Raw genomic sequence first — 26,099 nt, 5'->3', positions numbered from 1 at the left:
TTTAGTCTCAAATGCTCCTTTGAGGCATTCCAAAATGTTATTTTACCGTAGTTACATGAAGCCATTCAAATGAATGTACTGCCTTAATCCAACCAATATTCTACAAAACCCAGAATGTGTTAAAAATGATATGGCTTTTAATGGGTGTGTAATATTTAACTGTAGTTTTACCTTTCTGGCAAGTACTGGTAAAGTAAGACAAAATAACTGAAACATAAAAACTAATAGGTATTAGATTTTTGCATTAGATATTTCTTAATTGCTTTGTATCACTGTGAGTAATCACTGCATAATGCTTAAGGTGTTTTAAAGTCTTCCCTCTTCCCTGCGTCAAACTGTACTTCATCTTGGTTTCTCCTATTTCTAACAGTGACCAAGTAACAAGTAAACAGTCCCAATGGACCCTGATGCTATGATGTCACTTCATTTATACCATGTGGTCTCTGGAGACATGTAGTAAATTATGAGTAAAATTCTCGAGTTAGAGCTTTATAAGATTGTTAGCATGCTGTAGCCCGACAATTTCTTGTTTCCTATTTTAGACTTGAGTGATCTTCAGATAACATATGGTGCTACAAGTAATTGGAAAATTGGCAAGCTTGTCAGAAAGATATGGTGGATGGCACAGAAATACCGAGCTGCAGAACATAAGGTGTCCGTGATGTTAGATTTATATCCTTTTATCAGTTGGCAAAGTAAAAGTATCTGCGTTCAGAAAAGTGAAGCATTTTTCACTTGCAGCTGCTTATCAAAAGCAATTTTAAGACAACGACAAGGCTCTTGCAAAGGAGGGCCTAATAAATTAAAAGCTTTCTATTTAAACTGCCAGATTTAAAAAAACTGTGACCTCTGATATTTAAATACCAGCCAGTTCTCAATTTGATGTATTCTGCTGTCAGTTCAAGATGGTAGTTTAAAGTCTAAGCAAAAATGCATTTTGTCCACATGGATATACACCGATCTTTCTAAGATTTGGGGTTTTATTTGGTATCTATATTATGATCCTCTGCTTTAAAGCAAATGTTCATCACCAATGTTAGGAGATGTTTTCTCTGTTAATAATCGTGTGAGAGCATGCTGATAATTTTTCAGTTGTGTCCCCAAGTATGTGTTTGTTGTAGCAAAAGTGGAGGATGTTTTTGTTTGTTAATGCTCTAAATAAAGAAAATGTATACGTTTGTCTTGATTTTCAGGAAGATGAAGATGAACACGAGGAAGAGGATTCAGTTAAAGAAGAGACTGCAGAGCAAGAGAATGCAAACTGAACAAAAATTACTATCGAGAAAAATTAGCAAACGGCAGCCATTACTCACTTGTGCCCTGACGTTAGTGGCTTCATCTCTTCCATGTGAATGCCATTGTGCCTCTTCACTGTTGGCATCAGCTATATTTTACTTGCACAAGTACAGATGGTCCATTTTATACACTGGCAGAATGGATTGTCTTGTACCGCATTTAATAAATCTTATTTCTTTTTTTAAATTCTGTGATCATAAAGGTTACAAATGTTATGATTTGTCATTTTCAGTGCGTAGTGTGCTTTTTGACCTTGACGTAGCTCAGCTAAGAACCGGTATTTAAATACAGTACACGGTTAATGTCAAATAGATAATAAATTCTCAGAGCTGTAGACTTGTCTGGTGAATTTAATTGTTCCTATAACCAAACCTTTTCTGACAGCCGACTGCCTTAAAATAAATAAAATTGGTAGGGTTCCTTCAAAATTGTTTTGAAAAGTGAGATGCAGTTCTTTATGCTCATGTAATAATATACAGTATTTGTGAAGTGAAGAGAGGTTAACATATTGTTTTATTATCCATTTAACTGGTATACACCCAGCATACCATGATAGGGAGTCATTGACACATGACTGCTCACCTGGTGGAAAGCTTTTTTCACTCTTCCAGATCCTGGGTAGACGAGTCTGACATTGATGGAGGCATAGTTATGAAATTGGGGAATTCGCTGTATTGGATTGAACAGCAACATAGAAAATAATTCTTGTTGAGCACATCCGTCACAGGAGGGTAGGTTTTAAGCGCCAAGGTTTTAAATCAGCATATGTTAACGGAAAAAATAGGAGAACTGAATGACCTGTGTTCACCATTACATTGAATTGGGTACAGTAGAGGTGATTTTCATTTAATTGAAAGGTAATACCTGGTTATATACTTTATCTTTTGCATTGAAATGCGTTTGTCTTCCTCCTCACAAAACGTGATCTAAAATTTAGGTGGCCAACCAAACATGCCAATAAGTAATTGTTTTAATTTAAACTTTTTTTTTTACCTTTGGTATCAAGCAATGGAAACCCTCAGCTTTCTTCATTGCAGCTGTATATTTTTTTACACTCTTAGAATTGTGATGCATTTCCTGCTCCGCAGAGCTTTAGGAATATTGTTCTTCCTACACAGATGCCATTCTGCATTGGAGTGATATTTTGGTAGGTGCTAGTACAAAATACATTTTATTGCTTTTCTCTGCTTATTCTAGCCTTAGAAAAAAGCTCTGCGTTCAAAGTCATTATTGTGCCTGTGGTATTCGATGTTTGCCTACAAACGTAAGATACCCTGGAAGAAGATGCTGTGCCGTGGTGTTATTAATAAGACCCTTTGATAAAGCCTCTGTGACATTTTCATTTACCAGATGCAGTTTCGCAAATGCATTTAGCAGTTCCACCTTTATCAGTGTTTTGTGTAATGAATGAGTTACAGTGTGTAAACAAAGTGGGTTATAAAACCTCCTTAAAAGTAACCTGGCCGTTGATTTTGCTTTATTATAATCAACTCAAGGAGGTTGTGCTCAAACAGCAGTTATATGGAAATTTACTCATCAAGGGTGTAATTCCAATTTGTTTCAAAGGAACCATTAATTTGCCCATTTGAAACCCAGGCAGGAGAAACCCTTTAAAACCACTGAACCATGAAAGCCATTTCCTTAAGGGTTTTAATTTTTGGAACAGACACATGGAATTTATGTGCTTTGATGAGATATTCTTTGCCTGCAGTCAGAACAAGAGCACCATCATTGGTTTCCCAGCATGACACCCATGCTTCCTTGTCTGTGCTAGATATCATTAGGCCTATAATAACACAGCTATCCTTGCATTAATGCTGGAGAGCCCCAGTTCTGATGCTTGTGTTCCTAGTCTTTGGTTTACACCTATAGCATACTAAATAGCCCTAAACAATTTAAGAGTGGGGGTGGAATCGCTGTTCTTTGGACAGTGATGTAGGAAAGGTTTAGTATTTTGGCCATGATTGTTTTTAGGAATCAGATAATGAACCCTGGTGCTACAATGACAGGACTCATTCAAGAGCAGACTCTTATTACATGTGTGTAGTTCTGGCTAATATTACAAGCTGTTAGGGAAATGTCATTTTACATTAAACATGGAACTTGCTTTTGGGACACTGTGTTGTGTGACTTAACCAGACATTTAGGATGCCAACAATTTAAAGCAGGAATGTTGCGGATTGTGGTGGGGGGAACAGTCATGCAGTGATTTTTATTTGAATATATTAAAAGCTGATTATACATAGCTCAGGCAAAAGCATAATAATATACACACATTTTTTTTTGCTTAGCATATTTTTGTTTATAAAATACCCGACGCCAGTTCTGGTTTTAATCTATTTTTATTATATTATCCAAGAGGCTGTATAATCGGTTTGTGAACTATTGTGAAATAAAGCTGTTTTTAACTGACCCATTTACAGTCAATAGTCTTCTACTTTTGAAAATGTTGAATTAAAATTCCCCAAACTCCTAGTCTTGTCCTCTTTTTTGCCCAGTGGATCAGTCTTACAGCCCCTGCTACTGTAAGTCTTACAGGCCAGTCAGTCAGCAGTTTGTTAATCTGCTACTTTCAATTCTGTGTAATTTGCAGGATGAATTTGTACCTGTATTTGTTTCTTCCTTTTTACTGTAAAGCACATGAAGGCGATTTTCCGAAAGGTGCAATTTAGAATAAAGAGTTATTTTAATCTGGTGTGAAAATATTGGGTACTTGAACCACACACATCCATTTGATTAACGCACATCCATATTATGTAATTCTGCTGAGCTTGCTGCAGACTACTTGCAAATTCATACTGTAAAAAAAGTGTGGGTATGAAAAGTAGCTCGTGGCAGAGTGTTGGGTCTGCGATATTTTCACGAAGACAAGCTGCTTGTCAGTTTCTGAATGTGGGATGTTCCATCACATGTCACTCCCAAGAAAAGAAAACCACACTTAAGGGGGAAAATTGTTTCAGTTTCTAAAGACATGAATTCTTAATTCGTTTTCTTTCATTCTTCATCAGCGCAGTCAATCAGCCACGGCAGGATAAACAGAGGCAGTAGGAAGCTCCCATGTGATTATAATCGGGAGTGACCAGAACGCCACTGTGCCTGCATGGCATTCAGAAGAGTTTGTCTCAGTGTGTGTTATTAAAAGTATTATAAAGGTGTGACAGGTGATTATGAAGCGAGCTGGCAGTGATTCGGAATTAAATACAGCCGTTGATTAATTTGAAGTACCAGGTTTCCCGTGTAAGCGACAGTTAATTCCTGAGTTCATGTTATGGGAGAACCCGTCGTTTGGGTTCCTGCACAAGGCAGCCTTCTCTTCCATCTCGTGCGCCGTTAACGAATAAGCAAGGCGCCAAGCTGCTCCTTTATTTGCTACAGCGCTTCATACCTGCTTGTGGGGATCAGAAAGGTGCTTTAAATATCGTTTCTTCCGTTTGGAATGTGCATAAGTCTAGTCTGAAAAGTCCAAATTAATTAGATGTCATGGATTCTAAGCAATTGGACAAATGCTATTGGTTTTATTTTTGGAAACCACTGAGATCTCAGGAGTGTTGATTTTTGTTTAAACAGTTTTAAAACCTCCTTAAAACTCTTGGCACTGTGCCTGCTGATACAGTTCTTGTTTTCCTCGTAGAGCTATTACTTCAAAGAGGGGCTCAATGTCAGTCTGATCTAATAGAAGAGTTTGCCCATATTCTTTTCAGTTCATTCTCTTCATTATCGTATTTTCACTATTTTAATTGCTATGGATATTTTTTAAAATAACATCTCCTCAATATTTGAAAAGAGCCCAGTTGACCTTTTTTTCAGCTTTCTCTATTATGACAGAATCATTTTCCCTTCTAATACATCTAGAATTAATTCCCCTTCTAATATAACATCCCAATGATTTCGATCTTAGCCTCTTGACACTCAAACACCAATTTCAGCACAAAGACAAACTCATTACAATTCAGGCCCAATAAGAGCCTGTGACACAATTGTATCGTCCTCTTTAATCAAGGCTAGCCATTTAATTACTTCAATATTCCAGGCAAAATACGAGAAATAAAGTGAGAAAAGATTTTCTCTGTCAGTGCCTGGCATTACTTACTCAGTATTTTACTCTAGTTTAGATTTACTACTTTCATTTTTTGCCCCGTACTACTGCTTAAACACTAATTAAAACATATAGTAGAGTTTTGAATTTATTAATAATACTCCACTATTCAAACTTTCATTTATATATCACATATTTCTTCCACATATTGCAAATTTCAACTGGTATTGAACAGAAAAGGAATGTAACATAACTAAAGTGAACAATGTATTTGCTTCAGTTTTAACGTTTCATCTATGTGACAGAATATCAACCAATTTGATGTGCTCTGCAACGTAAAACAGTGTTTTGAGGTCTTTACAGTAGAAAAAGTATCAGTCCTCTTTCAGAAGACAAGGTGCAATAAGCATTGTGAAAGATACAGTGTGTACTGAGTTGCACTTTTTGGTTCCTTCTTTTTGGTGAAATTAATGAGATGATGTCAGATTAGATATTTATTGTTTATTGTTTTAGTCACGACAATACAACATCGTGAATAGTGATTATTTCAAAGACAAAGCTGGGATAGGTAATCTTCTTCTGCACAATACATACAGAAACCTGTGGTAAATGCTTTCGTTCAATAACAAAGACAAACAGAACTATGTGTTGTAAAGTTTTTGTAGTGTAGTCCTTAGGGAAACCATAAGCATATAGTATTGCAACAGTTTCATTTCAGCAGCAACAACGTCCTAAAAACAGGTCAGTTTGCTCTCACGGGTCTGCAAGAAAATGCCCCTGCATTTTCTTGTATATATTCATAGAAGTACAAATATTCTTGCACACAATTAGTTTGGCACTTACTAGAAATGCGTATTTAGATTTGTCTCATATGTTTCAAGGTCCATCTTATGTCCTCTTAAGAAAAAAAAAACATTTGTTGTAAAGATTTAGATTATTTGGTATTTTAAATTGAGTCCCAGGCATTTTCTTCCCCAGAGATTCCTGTTAGAATCCTAATGTGTCTAATTTCATCACGAGCTAGAGAATAGAGCAAAATACTGTTTTAAGCACAATAATATTTTCTTTATAATCAAGATGTTAACATAGTCTGCCAAATTTGTGTTTGGTCCTGGTTATATGCACTTTATAATATTTGATCATGCAGTACGTCACCATCAAATACATCAGATATTTGTGCCATTTCTGGATAACTCAAAAATTTAAGTTTGTTTTTGCACAATACTATTTGGTGCTGCCCTTTCAATAGAATTAACTTGCTCGCTGAAACTTCTTGCAAACGAACTGGCAGTTTTTGTCTATTCGCTGCTGTGAATAGATATTCTATATTTGTCTACTGTTTTTGTTCAATAGAAACTACTGCTAGTTTTGCAGTCAACACTAAAGCAAGTATGCTGCAACATATTCTATTGAAATCATAGCCCAATTCAGGGCTATGATTTCAATAGGTTAAACTTTAACTTCAAGGTTGAAGAATGAGTAACACAACACATGAACAGCAAAATAGTGGATTTTAGTGAAAAAAGTCACATTCATGGCTTCAGAATTCCCAGTCAGAATGTTCTAAATGCTTCTGTAGCTGAGGCTGGAAGTGCCCTGCTGATGACAGATCGCATCAGCAGAGGGGTATTGGGGGATTCACAGATTCTGCAGTTTTGAGAAGTTGCCAAGGTGATCAAGTGGTGATGAAGGGTCCTGATCTCCACAGTTGGTAATTTGCTCCATCAGGGGTCCTAGAAAAGAGAATGAGGGGACATAACAGGCTCATTAGATGTGAGCCCTGTAACCGTGTGGTGCTTGAGAGACACTCCTTACCTGCTGGGTCACCGGACCGCTCGTTCTGTGTGTGAGAGATGGAGGATCCTATCCGGGCGTGTGACAGGGTCGCAATGGACAGAGGAGCAAGTGTGAAGTGGAGAAGGAGCAGAACTTTGCTCGATCAAGGCTCGAGTGAGTAACTGCAAAAGAGCAAGCAGAGGTTCATTCTATGTTGAAAATAGTAAAAACCAGACAAAAAACACACTTGTCTGACTTGGCAAGTCTTCTCCTGTGAAGAAAGTAGCTCTACTGTCAAAACTCATTTTATTTATTCTTTTAACTTTTAAGTATGGATTTTTTTTTTCATTTTTCTGTCATTACACTTGACATTTTGAAGTTTATCACAGTAATTTTGCCTTTCTTTTCACTGCTCTCAATCCGTGCAAATTTTTTAACAGAAACTGCATCTGTTGTAAGAGAGCTTTAGGTCACAGTCAAGGCTTGGAGTGCGCGTTTGCTAAATATTTTGAAAGGCTGTTTGAAGGCCTTGTGTGCCTTTATGTTTACTTGTATTTAATGTCAGGCGGGTAATATAAGATTTCATCCCTGTTTAATTTCCCAGCAAACAGGTAAAAAGCAGAGCAGGCTGCACTAAGCCCTGGGGAGAGCTTGTTACATCAAGACCAAAGTGTAATAGACCGTTTGTTAAAATCTGCAGCTGAAAAGTCAAAACTCAAGTTTCTGAGAAGTTACCTTATTCTCTTCGGTTTACCTGCCTGTCATCTTACTTTTACATATTTTTGTAGTTTTTCTGTAATCTCAGATGAGAATTCTGATATGTAAGTGACAGATTTGTAATACATCTGAAAGGTGACAGTTTGCCACTGCCTGTTCACATCAAAACACCACTGTGCAGTGTTGGACAGCACATTAAAGCAACACAAGTATGATTAAGTAGTGCTGCTTCATCTCTTGTCAAAAATATAATTTTGTTTGCCCCTCCACTATTAACTGCCCAGCATCATTCGGATCTTCCATGTACAGGTCAAATCTTACTGATCATTTTCAGTATTAATAGGCACATTCTCAGTAGAAAATAAAAAAAACAGTCAATTTTCTGTCACTGTCTTCATAAATGCAGCCATTAAATCTGTAGGAAAATTTATGTATTCTTTTTTGTTAATAGCACCCTGTCATTTCACTGATTTCTACTGTAATTTTTCAGAGAACATCTAAGAGTCTCTATGTAATCACTGTGACAATAATTAAATGACTATACATGCCTACACAAGCATCTAAAGACACATCACTTATAACTGCAACAACTTCACAAATGTGTAATCAGAAGAATGATATAAATCTGACATTTTATCGCACAGTCAGTTCCTAAACTCGTTATGCTGATTGTGTCATAAGCAGGATTAGTCCACAGGGAGTCACATGCCAGCAACACGTGTGGTCACTGTTGGAAGAGATGCATGCTGTGCCAGGTTGCAGATGCTGTACTCGTGGGATTCTGTGCAAAGCATGTGCCTGCTCACTGGATTATGAGCCCTAGATGCCACAGGTCACCCCATAAGTGTTCAACAGAGTTCATGGAGTTCACATCTGGTAGAACTGTCACAATCCCATCTCATAAGAAAGCTGTTGTTCTTCAGAAAGCATGAGAATGCACATTGTTCTGCTGGAACACTCTCATATCCTGATGATCCCACAGGAAAAGTGGAAAGCGAGGTCCTAGAGCTTCACCAATGTACAGCAGCAGCATGCAGTCAGGCTGCCATCATTTATTGCAAGTGGAGTTCTGTAGCTCCTAGCTACACATAGACCTCCCCATCGATCTTGGGAAATCCGGATCATGGCCAGTGATTGATGGGCAGTGTCTGGCTGTAGCATCTTGTCAGTTAGAAATTGCTGCCTCTGAACACCCTAAACAGCGAGTATCAGTGTGCTGACTTACTCCAGCCTCCAACATATTGATGGCTCAATGTTCTCTTCATAACCGGGGCAATACTGGTCCCTTTCTATGTTAGTCTGTCTTTTATTTTCACTGGGATTGTCTGAGAGCTGTTGTCTGTGCTTGTAATCATGACATTTTCAAATAGCACTATATAATGAATCTACACAAGCTGCTCCAAACAGAAAAGGCTAAAATGGTGATAGTATTCATTACATAATGAAGATTGCAGACAGAAAAATCGGAATAATTTTAATTTGCGTAATAAAGAAGAATTTTGGACACAAATTCAATGGAACATTTTTGCCATGTAATCAAACTCGACTTCGGAGAAAAAGTATCTGTCTCTTTAAGTTCCCTCCAATATTGAATTGCAGGCAACATCTCACATAGTGGTACAACAAATTAACCATGAAGACTGTCTAATAAAAGTCAGGAATCAAATGGTAGAGCAACACGGGAGAAGGTTTGAGAACAATAAACTTAACAAAGAAGGTTAATTGCTCATCCTACCGATTGGGCACTCCTTAGATCAGGCCACTCTTCCAGACAGAGGAAAGAGATGAACAGGAAAACAGGTTCGCAGTGCCACTGAAATGCACCTGGTGAATTTGTAAGTTGGGGAAAGTTTAGTATCTCAGATGAGAGTCTCAGTTCATATACTGTATGAACAAAGTCCTGGACCCTTCACAAAGCTAAACCTGTATGAGTGGCAAGCAAGAGGCCTTTACTGAAAAAGACTCATGACTCCTCTGGTATGAGATAAACTGCACACGTATGGCAGAAGGTTTTATGGTCCGACGCTGAAAACCAAACTTGTTGGTCCAAAAGGAAAGTGTTGCATCTGGTGCCAGCCCAACACAGCGGCACCCTGACTGTCGAGAAAAATAGGGGCAGCATCAAGGGGATGCTTCTCCTCAACAGGGACTGGGAAGCTTGTCATGCTGAAAAACGGATGGAAAAAAATGTGTGCTGTGCTTCTAGAAAAAAACCTGCTTTATTCTGCAGATTTGTTCTGCTTGGGTCACCAAAGAATCTTAAACTGGGTGAGAAAATCACCTTTCAACAGGACAGTGACCCAAAGCCCAAACCCAAAGCTATGCTGAAGAGGATTACAAGACTAGATCGAATATCCTTGAGTGGCACAGTTAAAGACCTGATTTGAGTCCAATAGAAATGTTTATGGCGAAGCCTGGCAATTGCAGTCCATCATTGATCCCCAAGAAACTTGTCAGATCTGGTGTCATTTTCCCAGGAAGAATGGACAAGATTACAAGATTAATAAATGGTAGATTTATTCAAAAAAGACTGAGAGCATTAATTGCTGCCAAAGGTTCTTCCACCAAGTACTGAGTTAAGTGGTTTAATACTTATGCGATCAGTAAATCATGAAATCAATACATTTAGCTTTGTTTATCTTCTTTGCACTTTTTTGTTGACATTCACCTACTTTACATGTAATATTCTTCAGCTCCATCTTTACCACTCTTAACAGTTTTCTTCAGGTTCTTCTGAGAAAAGACAGACATTGCTTTTACTTCATCAAAATATGATATGATTGGCAGGGAGTGAATACTATTGCAAGACACTACACACAGCAAGAAAAAGAAAATCAGCAAAAAAAACATATGCCTGCTAGAAAACCACATTGTGGTATTATGTATTTATATTGTGCGCAGGCTTTGTAATAAATGCTGAAGTGAAGCCTTGTGTAATATTGCGAGTGTCATTATTTCTCATGATTTTGATGTGCAGAAAATCAAGTGATGCTCCAAAATGTCTATTTCCTATGAAGAATCTTGCATTTTTGATGATGGCATAATGATGGTGTAAATGGCATTTCTGTTTGATGTTATAAATATTCAACGATAAAGTGGAGTACAACAGTGGCAGTTCTTTACTCACTGTAAGAAAATCTCCATAATATTTTCTTCATCTATTCAATATGAATGCCTAAATCAAGCTATCGGCACTCTGTCTTCCAAAACACTGTTTTATCTTAAAAAAGACCAAATCATAAGTTACAGATATGCACTAGGAAAATGTGAAATATTTAAATCCTGGACTGTAAAAGAATAAAAAGATTAATAATCTTTGCTCATGTATTCTATCGCACAAAATCATATCTCTTTTTCCTATTCAAGCAAGGACTGCTTGGTTCATCTTCCAAATGGGAGTACGGTACTCAAAGTCTGTACTTTCATATTGCATCATTAATACCTTGTAATTATATTCTTTCTTGCTCAGTCTTATAAAAATAGATTAATTTAATGATGAGAAAATGTGATGTGGCAGCTTCCATGGCTTAAGTCTTTAGGTACTTAGAAACATAAATAATTAGAAAATGTATCACTGTACCTTTCATTATTTTCGATTATAGTTATAGATTCATAACATCCCATGAATTCATCGCGTGTATGAAATATTTGATTTGAAAAAAATTCCTGTTGCTGATTAAACGTATTTGGGGTTCTGGAAGGTGAACGCTAATTCAATGTAGAGTCGCCGTGGAAAATACTTTTCTGAGATGAATAAATCTTGGTTATAGGGATTCCTTACCGAATGCTGGCAGTAGGAGTATGGGATAGAAGAAACGAAAAGTATAAAATGTGGCTGATAAAATTATCAGCTTGACTATAGACAACCTTGTTTATATTTTAGGGGTTCCTCCCATTTTACTTAAGTCCCGTTTGTGAAGCAATGCTGGATGGTGCCTCACAAAGGTGGCGACTGGTCACAGACTGGATGATGTCTTGAAATGAAAAGATCAGGAATCGTGGACAAGTAGACCAGGCTGCCTTACTGGGCTTAACAGGCATTGGCCTTTCTGAGCGAGCAGAGAAGGGGGGAAAGCACAAGGCGTTTGCTGGGTCTGTAACGCATAGACAGAGTTCATATCCCATTTCTGTCTGCAGCTCATTGACCTTGAGCCTGTTGTTTGAGCCACTTGCGCCCCTTTCCCAAGGGACTGTAAAACCGTATAGATTTTATCATCCTTTGTTATTTGTTAAATTTATTAACGCATAAAAAAGGTAAACCTTCAGCAAGGACTTACAGATATACAGTACCAAATATCTCCCCATTGCTTATTTATGGGTGGTGTATTTCAAAAGAGCAGAGTTAGAGGTTTTTGAATTGAACTTCTTTCGGTACATTTTACACCTTGAAGTGGGTGTGAACTTGCCCTCTTAGTCTCCTTCACTCTTGCGCTCGGACATCAAAAAGACTACTCCACTTCAGAAAACAGACTAACCAATTGCGCTTCAGACAACATTATTTGTCTTTCCAGACTAAGGCAAGTGATCCCACAAAGGCATCTTTGATAACGTACTCATTTTACCCCCTTTACAAAATTTCTTGTACGCTTACAAAAACAACCAATAAAGTACCTTTAGGTTTCTTTGTAATTCTCCCAGTTCTTCAGAAACCTATAGGTTATTGGAGAAAGAGAACAGTGTGACAGACTAACGAGGCTAAACTAAACTAAAGCTAAACTTTACTGTCTAATCCTCAAATTCCATGACCATGACAGAAACGTGACCCCTTTCATACAATGCTGTTACTTGAGAATATGGGATTTATGTTTAGCCAGTTCATAGACTTCTGAGGCTGTGGCTTTATAACAATTGAGTTAAAGAATAGATCGATACAATGTTAAAAAATCAGAACACACATGATTGATTGGATTTCCGTTAATCTTATCAGGGGATTTTGTGAACTAGATCAACAGTAGTCCTCGTATAATGCAGTATCGCATTTGATCAAATTGGCTTTAAAATAACTGACGTAAGAAGGATAGGAATTGGAATCTGACAAAGTGCATTAGTCTTTGGTAGCTTGACAGTGTCATTTATATCATACTTCTCTAAAAGCCTCTGTGGGAGCTGGAAAGCGAATGATTTGTGGATTACCTTCAATTCAGTCGATCAGCGACAATCTTGGTAAATCAATTTTTTTTGTATGACAAAATGTCTTGTTTTACATCAGAGAGGAAAACAATGTCAAACGTTTTAATTAGTCCAACATAATTTGTGCCTTCTGTGATAAAGCGGGTTACTTTTCATTACTCTTACTACGATTTTATTAAAGAACATTCATATTCTGAATTTGGTCACATTTAAATATGCTTGAAGCAATGCAATACCCAACAGAGACATCAAGGTAATTTATATTGAATAGTACCGAAAAACAACTAATATAAATGCCCGCTTTGGATACATTTCAAAACAAACGTGTTTAATCTCTGAAAATCGACGTTTCTTACACCTTTGTGATCCCTCCTTCCCTCTTTCCCTCTTTGAGATCCAGGTCTAAAAGTATTGTGCCAGGACTGCATTTGATTCACCTACAGTCAGGTTATAAATTGCAGCCCTTTACTGATACTTGGTGTCATATGCTGGTCTTATCTTTGGGAAAAATGCCCCTGCCTTAAAGCCTGGAGCCTCCTCCTCTGTGTGGAGATGATATCTCATTAGGCTTAGATTGAATTCACAATGCGGGTGTTTATGCATTGTGCATTAATGGGGTATATAACAGAAGAAAAAAATGATATTTTTTTTCTGGATACAGATTAGAATTCTGTTTGCTCCATGAGTCTTTTCTTTTTTTTTATTTTGCTCTCTATGTGAGCTGAATTTCAACCCCCTTTGGAGCATTTAAGTTTAACAGAGGAAATGGAGTCTAAATGCATTTTCATGATGATAGAACACCAACATCGCAAGGCATTCGCCTCAGACGTGGAGTAAGAAAGCTAAGTCTGGCACATCATAACCCAGCATGGGAGATCCTGTAAGTCACATTTTTATGGCAGAATTACTTAATAAGAGAATCGTAGGTCAGTGCAATCAAGCAGAGAATCTTCTAGAAGCTGCCAAGTACTGATGAAGGACGGTCCTTACACATTTTCACAGCAGTGGGAAAGGTCAGGGATGTGCAAATGGCACAAACTAAACAGACCTTGAGCCTCACAAGCCGAAATTATCGCCAAATAGCAGCTGAAGTCCTGTACTCAACGGTGTGTTTATCTGCTCTGCTGGAGAGCATCGATTCTGGTTGTAACGGCTGGCTGGGTAATTGAAATGTGCTGAGTGCTGTGCAGTAAGAATGGAGAAAAATTTGTGCAGCGAGAAAATATCTTACATATTCCAAAACATCCACCTTCCTGCTTGTACGAGTCTTGTGTTGATGCAAAATGAGCAGTGTGCTGGCCTCAGAATATGGCAGCCAGTGTCCAGCAGGAAAGTCAAGGTAACATAATATGACTGATGGTTTTCTTCCCTTCTACTTTAAAAATTGCATAGAATCAAGAAATTAAACAGGTTAATTTCAAAGACAAGCAGATGTTTCAAGTAACAAATCTGTGGTATAAAATAACTGGAGTGCTGAATCTGGTATACACACAATATTACACATTTCTTATAATGTCTTTTGAGAAAGCCCACAGTTCAGACATATTTTCTAGATGTTACTGGACTCTATGTGTATTCTGAAGCATAAACAGAAAAAACATTATTTTAAACATCCAACATGGTAAAAAAAAAAGTATCTTCCATGCAATAGAAGAACACATATTAGACCGTGCACTTTAAAACATAATAAGTGGATAAAGATTATCATGAAGTAAATCTGTTTCCATTGAACAGATATGAATTTGGAAATATCTGCCTTGTCATCAGATGGAAAGAGTCATTATTCCTGATGTTTCATGTCATGTTGTGCATTAATGAAGCCTCTTGAGGCCTTTCTGGGCTCACTGTTTATTTGTAAAATGAAGGACCAAGCCTCGGCTGTGTTTATTCGGAGACCAGGTGGGCCAAGACGTCGCCGGCTCGGGCCTGTTCGTTTATTCGTGGAGTAAAGCCAAGGCCGGGTCAGGTGACACTACGCCACTTGCCAGTCAACACACAGGCGATCCTCTGCATCCCTTGCCCCCCCTGTGACTTTCTAGACCACTGTGAACATCTAGTACCGTCTCCCAAAGCAATACAGCTCCACCCATCAGTGCCAACTCCCACTGGGGCACCTCGGAGCTGGCCCTGCGAGAAAGAAATGGAGGGTTTTGGATGAGGTGCCTGAGTGGGAAGAGTGTACCAACCTCACTGGTTTCATTCGATGGTTGTTTTGGAATTGGCTTTTTCGAAGTCACGTGTGCGTAGAAAAAATAACCATCCATTCCCAAAGTGTAGTGGAAAGAAAGAAAGCGTTAAATGTATTATTGGACACGGACACTATAAGGTACGTTCCCCCCCCCCCATCTGTACTGTTCAGGTCTTTCTACAAATGGTAAGGTGTGGAAGATCCTCATTTCTGGTGTGACGGACCTCACAGACCAGCTACATTCACCACTCTGACATACTGTAAGGCTTAGTTAAAAAAAAATCAAAGGACTTAATTTGAAAATAAACTGACCTGAACTACAGTCCACCTGATGGTATTCTATTCCACAGACACATTTACTGTATATACCGACCAAGGGATACCAATGACTGATCTTATATACCAAACAAACCCTGGTGAAAATCCCACATTCCGACAATTATACAGTTACTCAGTCTAGGTGCACTGTTTACAAAGCACATCTTAAGATGCCTGTTTGGTGGTCACTACCAGCAGCCATGTCATCACTGCAGCCCTTCCGGTGTTTAACAAAGTGATGCGGTTTGACAACAGTGGTTTCGGTTCTGATTGCTGTAGTCAATGGCTATTGTAAAATCACATACTGTTTAGTCCTACGAGCTAGTGACACACTTAATTTTTAACATTTTCGTAACAACCAGGAGCAAAGTCATTCTAGATTACACTTCATATTACACATTCTTAAATTTTATTGTTTAATACACATAATATATTTAAAATACATTTTACTCCTGTATGTTTTTTTATGTTATGAGAAAATAATGATAAGATAACTCTGGAGCTGACATTTTCTTTTATATGTTATTATCTATTTATTCTTGGATCATTCTTCTAAATTTCATCAAGCTTAATCATAAAGGATGATTCAACTTCTGTTTATATATTTCCCTGTAATTACTAAAAGCTTTCGTCAGTGTTTTCATGAATGCCCTCTTATTAAATCACAGACCATTTTACTTCTCCCCATGACCTGCCAAGGATAAAGAATTTGTTTACTGTAAATTGCACCCTGCTCACTCCTAAACACCATCTGCCACACTTTATGGTGCAGCTCCTTTCTTGTCTAAAAATAGCCTTTTTTTATTCAATCCCGGCAGTGTGGAGGTCCATATTTTTGACATTGAGCACTTAAAAGTAATCACTTTGGCTCTATATCTCCCTTCCATTTCTCAAGACCTCCAAGACCTCTAAAGCAGTCAATTGAGCGTTCGGGTTAATTAAATGAAACGTTAAATCTAAATGAAGGAAGGACAGAATTCTGTCATACCGTTCACTCCAATTACAAGAGCCATGTATATACAGTATTTATTGCTTTTACTCACATGGGTTGACATGTTTGCATTCCATCTCCCCTCCTTCCTTATTTATCTTTTCCAGTAACTGGGTGTGCTTCATGAACCGCAAAGTATCTGTGAATGTTGAAGGTATCACTTTATTTTTCTCCGAAATAAGTACAGATTATTTTTCAATTGTCTGTGGCTGTATCAATGACCTTGATATTGCTCAGCTCAGCATTTCAGCGGTGTGCTCTCAGCAGGGGTAGCTCTCACTGATGTTTTCTGAAGCATGATTCTTTTTTCTTTGAGTATGAAGTTGAGCTAATACTCTTCATACCGAAGAAGGCACAGTTGGTGTTTTTACTGTCAAAAGCCTTCATTTATGTTGCTTCTCTACAGGAGTACAATGTTTATTTGTTTTGGTCTAGTTTATCATTGTTAAAGTGGTAATAAATGGTAAGAGCTGAGTGGAAATGTACAGTAGCTAAAGCTGAGCAGAATAAGGATAAAAAAGTGTTTGAAACTATGCAGTATTGTTCTTTAAAGCGCAAATAGGCTGTATTTTAAAGCTATAATGAATACCAACTAGTTCTTATTTTCCCATTAAGATATGTTTGTCTCTTATGAATGAAAGTGCAGAACACATGAGAAGAAGGGAGGGCTCAGTTATCTCTTTTCTCCTCCCTGGGGGATTCCCAGTGTATCATGGCATAAACAGACAAAAGGCTCCAGAGGTGCAGTCCAGACTCCCGTAAAAAGAAAGGTTTAACGGGACCAAAACCATAACAGAAAAGCATTGAAGAGGCCAGTACGCTGGAAAGACAGGTCTTTAACGTGTCTGTTCCTAAGGGACTGAAGAAGCACACAGTGGAAGCTCTGTTGTTATATGCTTTTGCCAGAGTGGACTGTTGGAAGATAAATAAACACATTTTACCAGTATGTACGGTTAAAAACAGAACTATTTATTATTGACAATTTTTTTCTGCAGATTAATTTATCCAAGCAGCAAAGAAGTGTGTTTAAAGGTAGCACAGCCATAACACTCTGCATACTGCAGTGAGCCCAGTTAGTCTGTGGGTGATAATGTGCTTGTAACTTTTCTCAGTACCCCTGCAAGTCCCACCTTTGCTGTGCCTGGTTTGTCATTCACAGTAGTCAACAATTGCAAACAGTAATCTCTCAAACACCTACTAAGGCTTATATTATGGTGCCCAGGAGGAGCAGCAGCTGGTAGAATTTGGAAAATGTATTTTGTAGCAATTGAAGGGCATAGGACAAATAGTAAATCATTCTCCCAGTCTACCTTGAATTCCCTTGAAACTTTCAAGAGGTGAGATATAGAGGCCCTGTGCTGTATGTTTGTGGCTGGGAATAGCCACTTCACTAGAACAGCTAAGCAGTAGTTTAAGGGATGTGCTTCCAATTGATAAATTAAAGACGTTTTTGTTTCATTAGCAGAAATGTACACAAATGACCAGCAAAACATGGCTACAGTATATAATTTATTGGGAGTGACAGAACCTTAACATAAAATGTTTTCTTTATTGTGTACATTGCTTGTGCTGTGCAAGGATATTCAAATTCTGAGCCATTAAAACTCAGAATCTGAAGTCACCACTTGTAAAACTGTTACAACTACAGAAGGCGAGACCAGAAAGCTTCCAGATTGATCACAATGGGCAGAATCTGAAAGCCCACATAATTAGTCTTAATTTAAGGTATGAGGTGCATATGAAGGTGAGATTAAATAGCTTTTAACCATATGATTGGTGTTCAATTGAAATATTTTACATGCACCACCTTTATTGGGTGCTATAATGCTTGCATGAGATCTCAGAATGCGGTTTGTACACTAGGTGGAAAATAGTTTTATACATCCGCAAAGGTCATCATAGATTTCATAAGACATGTTAATTGGATTTCAGCCTTCGTCTTGAATCGTCTTGTCTGTCACAGAGGGCTTATTTATGGGCTTGAGATTGTACAAGGCTGAGTACAGCAGTCAATCTACTGGCCATAAAACTATGAATTGCTCTAATTCATCAACCAATTAGTACGACACTGACAGCCTGTCCCTGTGGATCAATGGCTGCTACAAACCCGGCATCATGCCAGGCAGATTTCTTACTGGGCAGGTCGTGGAAGTGGATCACTCTTAAAGGCAATTATTGTATCTCACAGGCTTTTTTCCTGCACGTTCCTGTATATAAAATATGTATAAATGTATTTAGTTTTTTTTTTAAGCAGAGGAAGACCGTAGTTTTCAATAGTTTTAAAATGTAGATAAAGAAGTCCACCATTTTTTTCTTGTATTTTTTTCAACTTTTTTTTGGGGGGGGCCGATTAGATGAACCCCTTAATGCAACAAGAAACGAGTGCCCCACAGCCAGCAGAGTCTGAAAGTGAGCTGTTCCCCTCTGTGTCTGGCTTGCATTTCTAAAAGGAGGCACAAAAGGTGACAGGGTAGACCCTGGAGAAGGATCCTTTGGCTGTCTGGCTGCTGTGCCTGTTTCCCCATTTCCCAGCTGTCCTGGTTTACAGAGTGAAAATGTGATGAGCAACATGTGTGTTGCTGTGTCTGAGGGAACTCTTTCATCTCTTTTTATTTGCTGCTCTCCGAACTCCACTCTGCATAGACTGAAAAACAAACATTTCAGTGGATTGCAGATGTGATCTTCTCCTCTACTTGATGGGGCTAAATCTCTACAGTCTAGAAGAGGTTTGATACTGTACAGCTATATGAAATCTTACGGGTCCAGATAGTTTCAACACGGGGGACGGTCTCACATTCTGTGTCTTTGGAAACTGGCAACTTTAGGAGCTTTCATTCTAGATAGAGAATAGGAAACACGAAAGTCTAGCAGACATCTGGACCAACCTTCCTAACCAGGTGGTTGAGGCTCAAACAGTTGGATGAAATTTTGGAATTGCTTCCCTAAACTACCAAAGGAGCCAGATGATCCGAACGGACCCCCTCATGTTTGCAAACATGTCTGATATTCTTACAGTATATTCAAAAATGCAAGTTGATTATCAAAAACATTTTCATTGGGGACATTTCCTGTTTGTTTGCCAGAAGGCAGTATGTTTCTGACAAATATTTTCTTTTTGTCCATTGTCATATATGACCCCATACGCACTGTTGATTCTTCTGATTTGCAGTGAAAGCTAAATGACAACTGGCAGTCCTGGTAAAAAAAAAAGAATAAATGATGTGCTCTTAAGTAACAGATTTTCTATGAATTCCTCCCTTTAGTGCCAGTTCCATATTCTGCAAAAGGGTCACAATTCTGTTTTATTTTTATTTTAAGTTTAGACAAATTGAAAGCCTTAACATATGGCTTGTGAAAAATTATCCAAAATACAGTAACTGAAATAACTAAAATAATGAATTTATTTCTTTGTGAAAGCAAGTTTATCCATCTTAAACCAAGTTAATTACATGTACACATATGCAATTAACCCCCTCTCAAGCTCAATCCCACCAATCCAAAAAAAGTAAAAAAATTGTTTGATATTGTCTCTTACTTCATTCCAAAATTATTTAATATAATTGTTCAGTACTTACGCACTAATTGTAATTACTAATTATTATCTGCTTTAACAAAAACATTAATCAAAATAAGGTGCATTGATGTGTTATAATTTAAATGCATTATGTTGGCTTTCATGTTTCTTGCAATACATTTTATCATTGAATTGAATGTTATTTTCCACAAAATGGAAATGTATCTTAATTGTTTAATTATAGATATTATCAATATGCTATAGCTCAAAAGCTGAGGTATTTTATTTTAAATAATTAGCAAGTACTTAGGAAACCTATTTTTGCTTTTGGATACATTTCTAAAATTATTTTATGATTTAAAATGTTTATAACATCCTAAGACAGCACAAGGAAAATTGGGCATGAAAAATTAATTTATAAAATAAAAGTATGAGGAGAAATGCGATTCTTGAATATGCACAATGCCATGTATTTGTAGTTTTAATGTTTGCCTTGAAATAGTTTCTTTTATTGTATATCAAGGCCTTTGAAATACTGTTCTGTTATAGTATAAGTATAATGTAGTGGGTCCTACGTACAGTATGTATGAACAGTTGGTTTCATATACTGAGAATACTAATTGTGGATTTCCGAAAAGCAGAAAGGTTGAGAGACTCTTTTTGATGACATGAATCTTCTCCTAGAGATAGCAGGATATTGTTTAATATCAGTGAGGCAATATGATAGATAAGCAACTGAAAATACATTTTTAAACTTATGAGATGACCTTCTGTATGAAGAACAAATATAATTGAGTAGCTATTAAAATATGAAAAACTACTTCTACAAATTAAAAAACAATTATCATAGAGATGTAGCCAGGTCATACTGTTCATTTTGCTTGGTTTACAAGTGTGATGTTTTTATGTATTGTAAAGCACTCATAGTTTTGACTGCTTTTACTGTAAATAAAGTCTATTATTCTTATGATGATAAGGTTTATGATGAAATTACATTCTTTTGTAACTTTCACTTAAAGTTTATATCTCAAACAGCCAGCCTGCAGATGCGATGGAGCTTAACTGTATTGTATTGTAATTTCACGGCATTTTTCATCTTTAACTTTCTTCATTTTCTTTCTTGAAGCAAAATGTCTCTCTTCAGTTCTGTAATCTTTGGCTGTGCTGCTTTCTTTCAATCGTAATATTTCCACTTTTGCACCTTACATATTCAGATTAGCCCTCAAGGGCACTTTTCTACCGCTTTTGCATTTGAGATCTGAAGACTCTACTCATTTTTTTGAATTTATCAATCAGCCACTTAAACAGGTGTATCTCAAATAATCTTTGAAGTTTATTCCTACATATAATGATGGAACATCATTTCCAGGTCCCTACCTTACATATTTTACCATTTGTGTAATTTTACTGAATGGGTAGCAGGTACCAGTTGAATCCTAAATGTTCTATATTATAAAACAAAACAATGATTTTAAATTGGTCCAATGTTTAAAAATTACACAACCACCAAATAACCAGCTGAAGATGAATCTTTTATTCCTGCTTTCCACAGCAATAGGAGCTTCCCACCTCTGCTAGATTATTAGTCCCTTTGATAGACGTTCCATTTTATAACATGCTAAAATGACCTTTAGAGCTCATTATGAGATTTTGTTTTTGTCAGGATTGTGTGAATATGTATATGCCTGGGCTTCGTGTATATTGTTTAGGAATTCTGCATATCGGAGAATTACGAAAACACCAGGAAAAATCATGACACCTTTTATGTCTGGATCTAATATGATAAAGCTTTATTACCATAATTTAATTATCAGAGATGAGAAGAGTGTTAAAAACAAAGCACAGAAAATTATTTTATTTAATAATTGCTGCTTCACGTCTTGTGTTTTAAAATGGAATAGAAAGGAATAACAAGTAGACCAGGCAAAATAAATGAAAATTTGATTTGATTTGTGAAGTCTAGAATACACAGTTTATAAAAACTGTGAAACACACACATTTAAATTGCACAAAAGTCTCCAGAAAACTGCTGTCATGTTCCAGATGAAGCCTTTACTATGGAATTACTTCAAAATATTTTAAAACATAATCAGAGCATGATGTACTGTGCATGTACAAAGAGAGAACACACAAGGAGGGAAGCACAAACAGCACTCTCCTTCGTCACTCAGACTACGCAGGACTTTGACAATCAATCCTTGTTCACTAGACATAAAAACATGAGAAAGGTTAGCGAGGCCATTTAGTCCATATAGCCCATTGGGCAGTTAGCAGTTATCGTCCGTTTCTTGAAAGAACCTGAGGTATCATCTTCAACAGCATGGCTGGCTGGCTTGTTCAAGTCTTCCACAACCCTTTAAGCCAAGAAGTGCCTCCTGGTCTCGGTTTTCTCCTCTGTTTTGTGTAAGAACGATATTCTAAGAACATTTGTTTACTTTCCAAATTCTTTTTAAAATCCATACTATCAAATTATTGGTGACTCTAATTCATTCATAATGTTCGATATCTGCACTATACAGTACATAAAAACATACTTTTCAAGAAACTACATCATCATTTTGAATAAATAGATTGAATTTTATCCTGATAGAAAACACAACTGCAATGTGTTCAATGAAGCATTTATTTGTGATATATATGATACATATTTGTCTTATAATTATTTAATGATATGGCTGTTTTTTAATTTTTTACTCTTTATAATCTGAAGGCAATTTACCTTTCCTAGAGATGAATTCAAACTTTTAAAGAAAAAAAATAAACACAATGGAGAAGTGTACGTCCTAAATATGACATGCTCTTTTTTCTGTCTTTTTTCAAATCAGGGGACTGCCACCATTAGCTCCAACCCCTGTGATCAGACATCTTGGATGTAGCCTTGCTTTTGCCTACTACTTCTCCTCTTTAGAGGTAGGACTGCCTTCTTACAGTCTGTGTTTTTTTACAATAGAAATCAACACAACTGAAGTCATGCTTCTAGGATCAGCGTGAGCATTTTCATTTGAATGAATTTTACTTTTTTGTAAATATAGTTTCCTTAGCACAAATATCGATGTGTTTAGAATCCCGACTCCTCTTGTTCACCTTAGCCAGGCATTGTTAAGTGCTGAAAACGCGCATTAATGAATAAGACCTACCTCTTTCAGCCCTTTACGTGATATTCAACAGGAAAATGTATGATTTCTTGTATGTTAAATATACAAGAGATGTGATCTTAAATCCCCTTTTATATGTCCTTAGGAAATGTATTTTTATTGTGCTTGTCATAAAACCTAAAATCTCAGGGGACGGCAAATCGTTTTGGCATAGACTTTACAAGGCAATTTGAATATTAAGAATAATATAATAAGACATCACATACTGTATAATGCCTGCTTTACAAATCCCATGTTTTAATGTATGTCCTCTGAAATGAAAGAATTAAAGATGACAATGAATTTACATTTTTGCATAACATTCCAGACCCTTCAAGTTCTGCACTTTGCACATCCCAGATTGTAAAAACCCACATTTGGACTTGTAAGACCTGCCAGTAAACCTTTAGAAGTTTCCTTCTGTATCTCCTGACCTAAGAGGGGCTCAGTGACTTACAATCACTTCAACTACAGTACAAACTCAAGTACAGTGTCCTATGCTCTGTGATTGCGGCACAGTGGTTATCACTGGTGCGTCACAACTCTGGGGCCAGGGTGCTATCTGTGTGGAGTTTGTATGTTTTCCATGATCGCGTGGCGTCCCACCAAGGGTGTATCCTGCTCTTTGAGACAGGCCCCAGCTCCCCAACAACGAGATGAGATGAGATAAATGAGATGAACCGATTAGGAAGTGGATGAAAGTTCTGTGATAAGCTCAATTACTAAAATAATTGAAATATAAAAGGCCTTCCTCCTCCTCTTCTCCTCACCACCAGCTCAACAACACAGCTTCCTCACTGCACTTCCTCTTCCTGTGTGCAGTCGGCGCAGGACGTGACTCTCCTCCAATGGGCACAGCACCCCCTGCGCATCACAGAGGAACTTACATATTAGCTTCCCTTCCTCTTTCTTTCCACTGGCATATAAGGGTAAGCACTGTGAGTCAAGATGTAAAGACGAAGCTGGCATTTCAAAACTGGATGGGCACATAATAAAATAGAATCAACAATTCACACCTACTTGTTTCTTCTCTGCATGTTCTTATGTTGAAGGTCCAGTCAAACTGTGCTGTTCCAAGGCTATTTCAATAGCGTATGATCCTGTGACTAAAACTATATACATGTATTGTTGTCAGTAGTACCATATGTAATACTGGACCAACTACAATAGATGGGACAAATATCCTCCTCTGCATTATAAACTTTCTTATGATCTTAGATAATGCTGTTTATGCTTGCGTGAAAGATAAAAATTCAAAACTTTAAGACCCGAGTGTTGCTTGTCTGGATTTTCCTGCCACAATATATGCTGTATCGAAGCTTAATGGGATAAACACGTCCCAGCTCCAGGGCAGTCTGACTAATAGGAATGCTGTGCTGCCAAGCGCCGGCGTGGGCTCTATTGACGAAAGACACAGAACACAGTGTCAGAAAGCTCGAGCACGATTGCAAACAGCAGAGCCATTTTGTGTACTGAGCACACCGGCGAGGGGGCCTGGGGTACCTGCCCCAGAAAAGGGCTTGATTTGGGGTTTGTCCCTCCCGAGGCTGTGACTTCCTGGGGTTGGCTGTCTCCCGAGAGGCCCTTGTGTCATCTCTGTCATCAGTCTCCACGGTGCAGGAGACCCTCACGTAGGGTCACACAGTCGTGCATTACTGTGCGACAGATATCTATATCAAGTACCAGTAGCCCCATTTGCTCCGTCTGAACCTCTGGCTCATGGCCGCATTAGAATGGCATCCCTTACGTGCTTAAAATTAATAAATGAAGATTTTTTTTCCATCTGTGCTTAAGAAGGAGGGCAGTGAATTCCACCAATAAAATGTATACAGGAGATTACAGGGACGTATTTCAGTACCTAATGTGATTTTTGAAATGCTCTAATCGAATTTGCTCCCTACAGTTCTCAAAGGGAGCGTTGCCGATATAACAAAGGTGAGATTAATCAAGAAAGGAATCAGCCATAAATCCTTTTAGGGTTTGAAACAGTGCCAATGAATTCCGGACAGGAAGAGTACGCCCATCTTTTCTTTGAGGTGCAATCCCTTGTAAGCACATGAACAAATTGATTAGAACCTAATTCCTCATCATTCTTTCTTAAGGGGTACAATGCCATCCTGTGGCGATTTATCGAACAGCACAATGGAATAAAAAAAAAACTGGAATCGATGCTCACACATCACAATCAAATGTTTTTTTTAAAAAAGGTCGATTAAATGAAATTGAGTTAAATAAGCCTTTTTTTTAAAAAAAGAGGTCTTAAAACCTCTCATAATAATACTGACAGTTCTAAGAATCTTTATTCTACAAATATTTATCTTTTAAATCTTAAAACTGCTCCACGTTTGAAATGACCTAAACACTAAAACCTTGTCTTATTATGAAGGGGTAATGGATCAGAGATGAATATGATCATTGATTGATTGGTATGATTGATTTTCTCACCACCCTCTTAACATTCTAGGGGAATCTAGAAACCTGGCTCTTTGGCATGTAGGTCCAGTTGTCTCAGTGGAATAATAGTAGAATAATCAGTGGTCCACAGAACCAGTCTCATTTTGTGGTGAGGTAATTATAGAAATTATGTAGAGAATGTACAAGATATTAAGCACTCTTTTAGAAAATGTATTTTGACTTTTTGTTTTCTGTGTTAATTTGTGTGCTCATCATTTTTGAGTGGCTGAAATAGTTTGCTTGGCAAATTGTGAACTACAGTCAAAACAACGATCTCTTTACCTGGGACTTTGAGCCTCATCAAAAACTAGGGTCCGATTTAGATTCTTAGACAAAGTTTGGCTTTAATAATAATTGTACTTATTTCAGTTTGCAGCATTCTTTAAAAAATGCAATCCACTGCACGCAAAAAGAAGGCAAAAATACCACTGATGGAAGGCTGAGTGTGAAATCCTGGCAGACTAGTCATTCAGGGGTTTTCACTAAACAGGGGGCGGCTGCAGAGAAGGTCATAATTTAGGGGATGCTGCATGATGATTAATGCT

The 26,099-nt window shown here is 37.5% G+C and overlaps 1 protein-coding gene across 2 annotated transcripts in view; it reads left to right on the top strand.

Annotated features, from left to right (window-relative positions):
* Positions 1–24,119, top strand: part of phf14 (PHD finger protein 14) — a 112,449-nt gene extending 88,330 nt beyond the window's left edge. Inside the window, exons 18-19 of one of the 2 annotated variants that reach the window (XM_015358110.2) lie at positions 22,792–22,876; positions 23,877–24,119. In XM_015358110.2, the coding sequence (XP_015213596.1) occupies positions 22,792–22,842 (51 nt within the window). In that variant the 3' untranslated portion in view covers positions 22,843–22,876; positions 23,877–24,119. Of the gene's footprint in view, positions 1–1,193; positions 3,987–22,791; positions 22,877–23,876 lie in introns of those variants that run through there. The other variant, XM_015358109.2, reaches the window with a different exon arrangement.
* Positions 24,120–26,099: the final 1,980 nt, after the last annotated feature.

The sequence above is a fragment of the Lepisosteus oculatus genome, chromosome 10 (genome assembly GCF_040954835.1).
Source record: "Lepisosteus oculatus isolate fLepOcu1 chromosome 10, fLepOcu1.hap2, whole genome shotgun sequence".
NCBI lineage: Eukaryota > Metazoa > Chordata > Actinopteri > Semionotiformes > Lepisosteidae > Lepisosteus > Lepisosteus oculatus.
The sequence above is the reverse complement of the archived record's forward strand: the minus strand, read 5'-3'. Positions and strand labels throughout refer to the sequence as shown.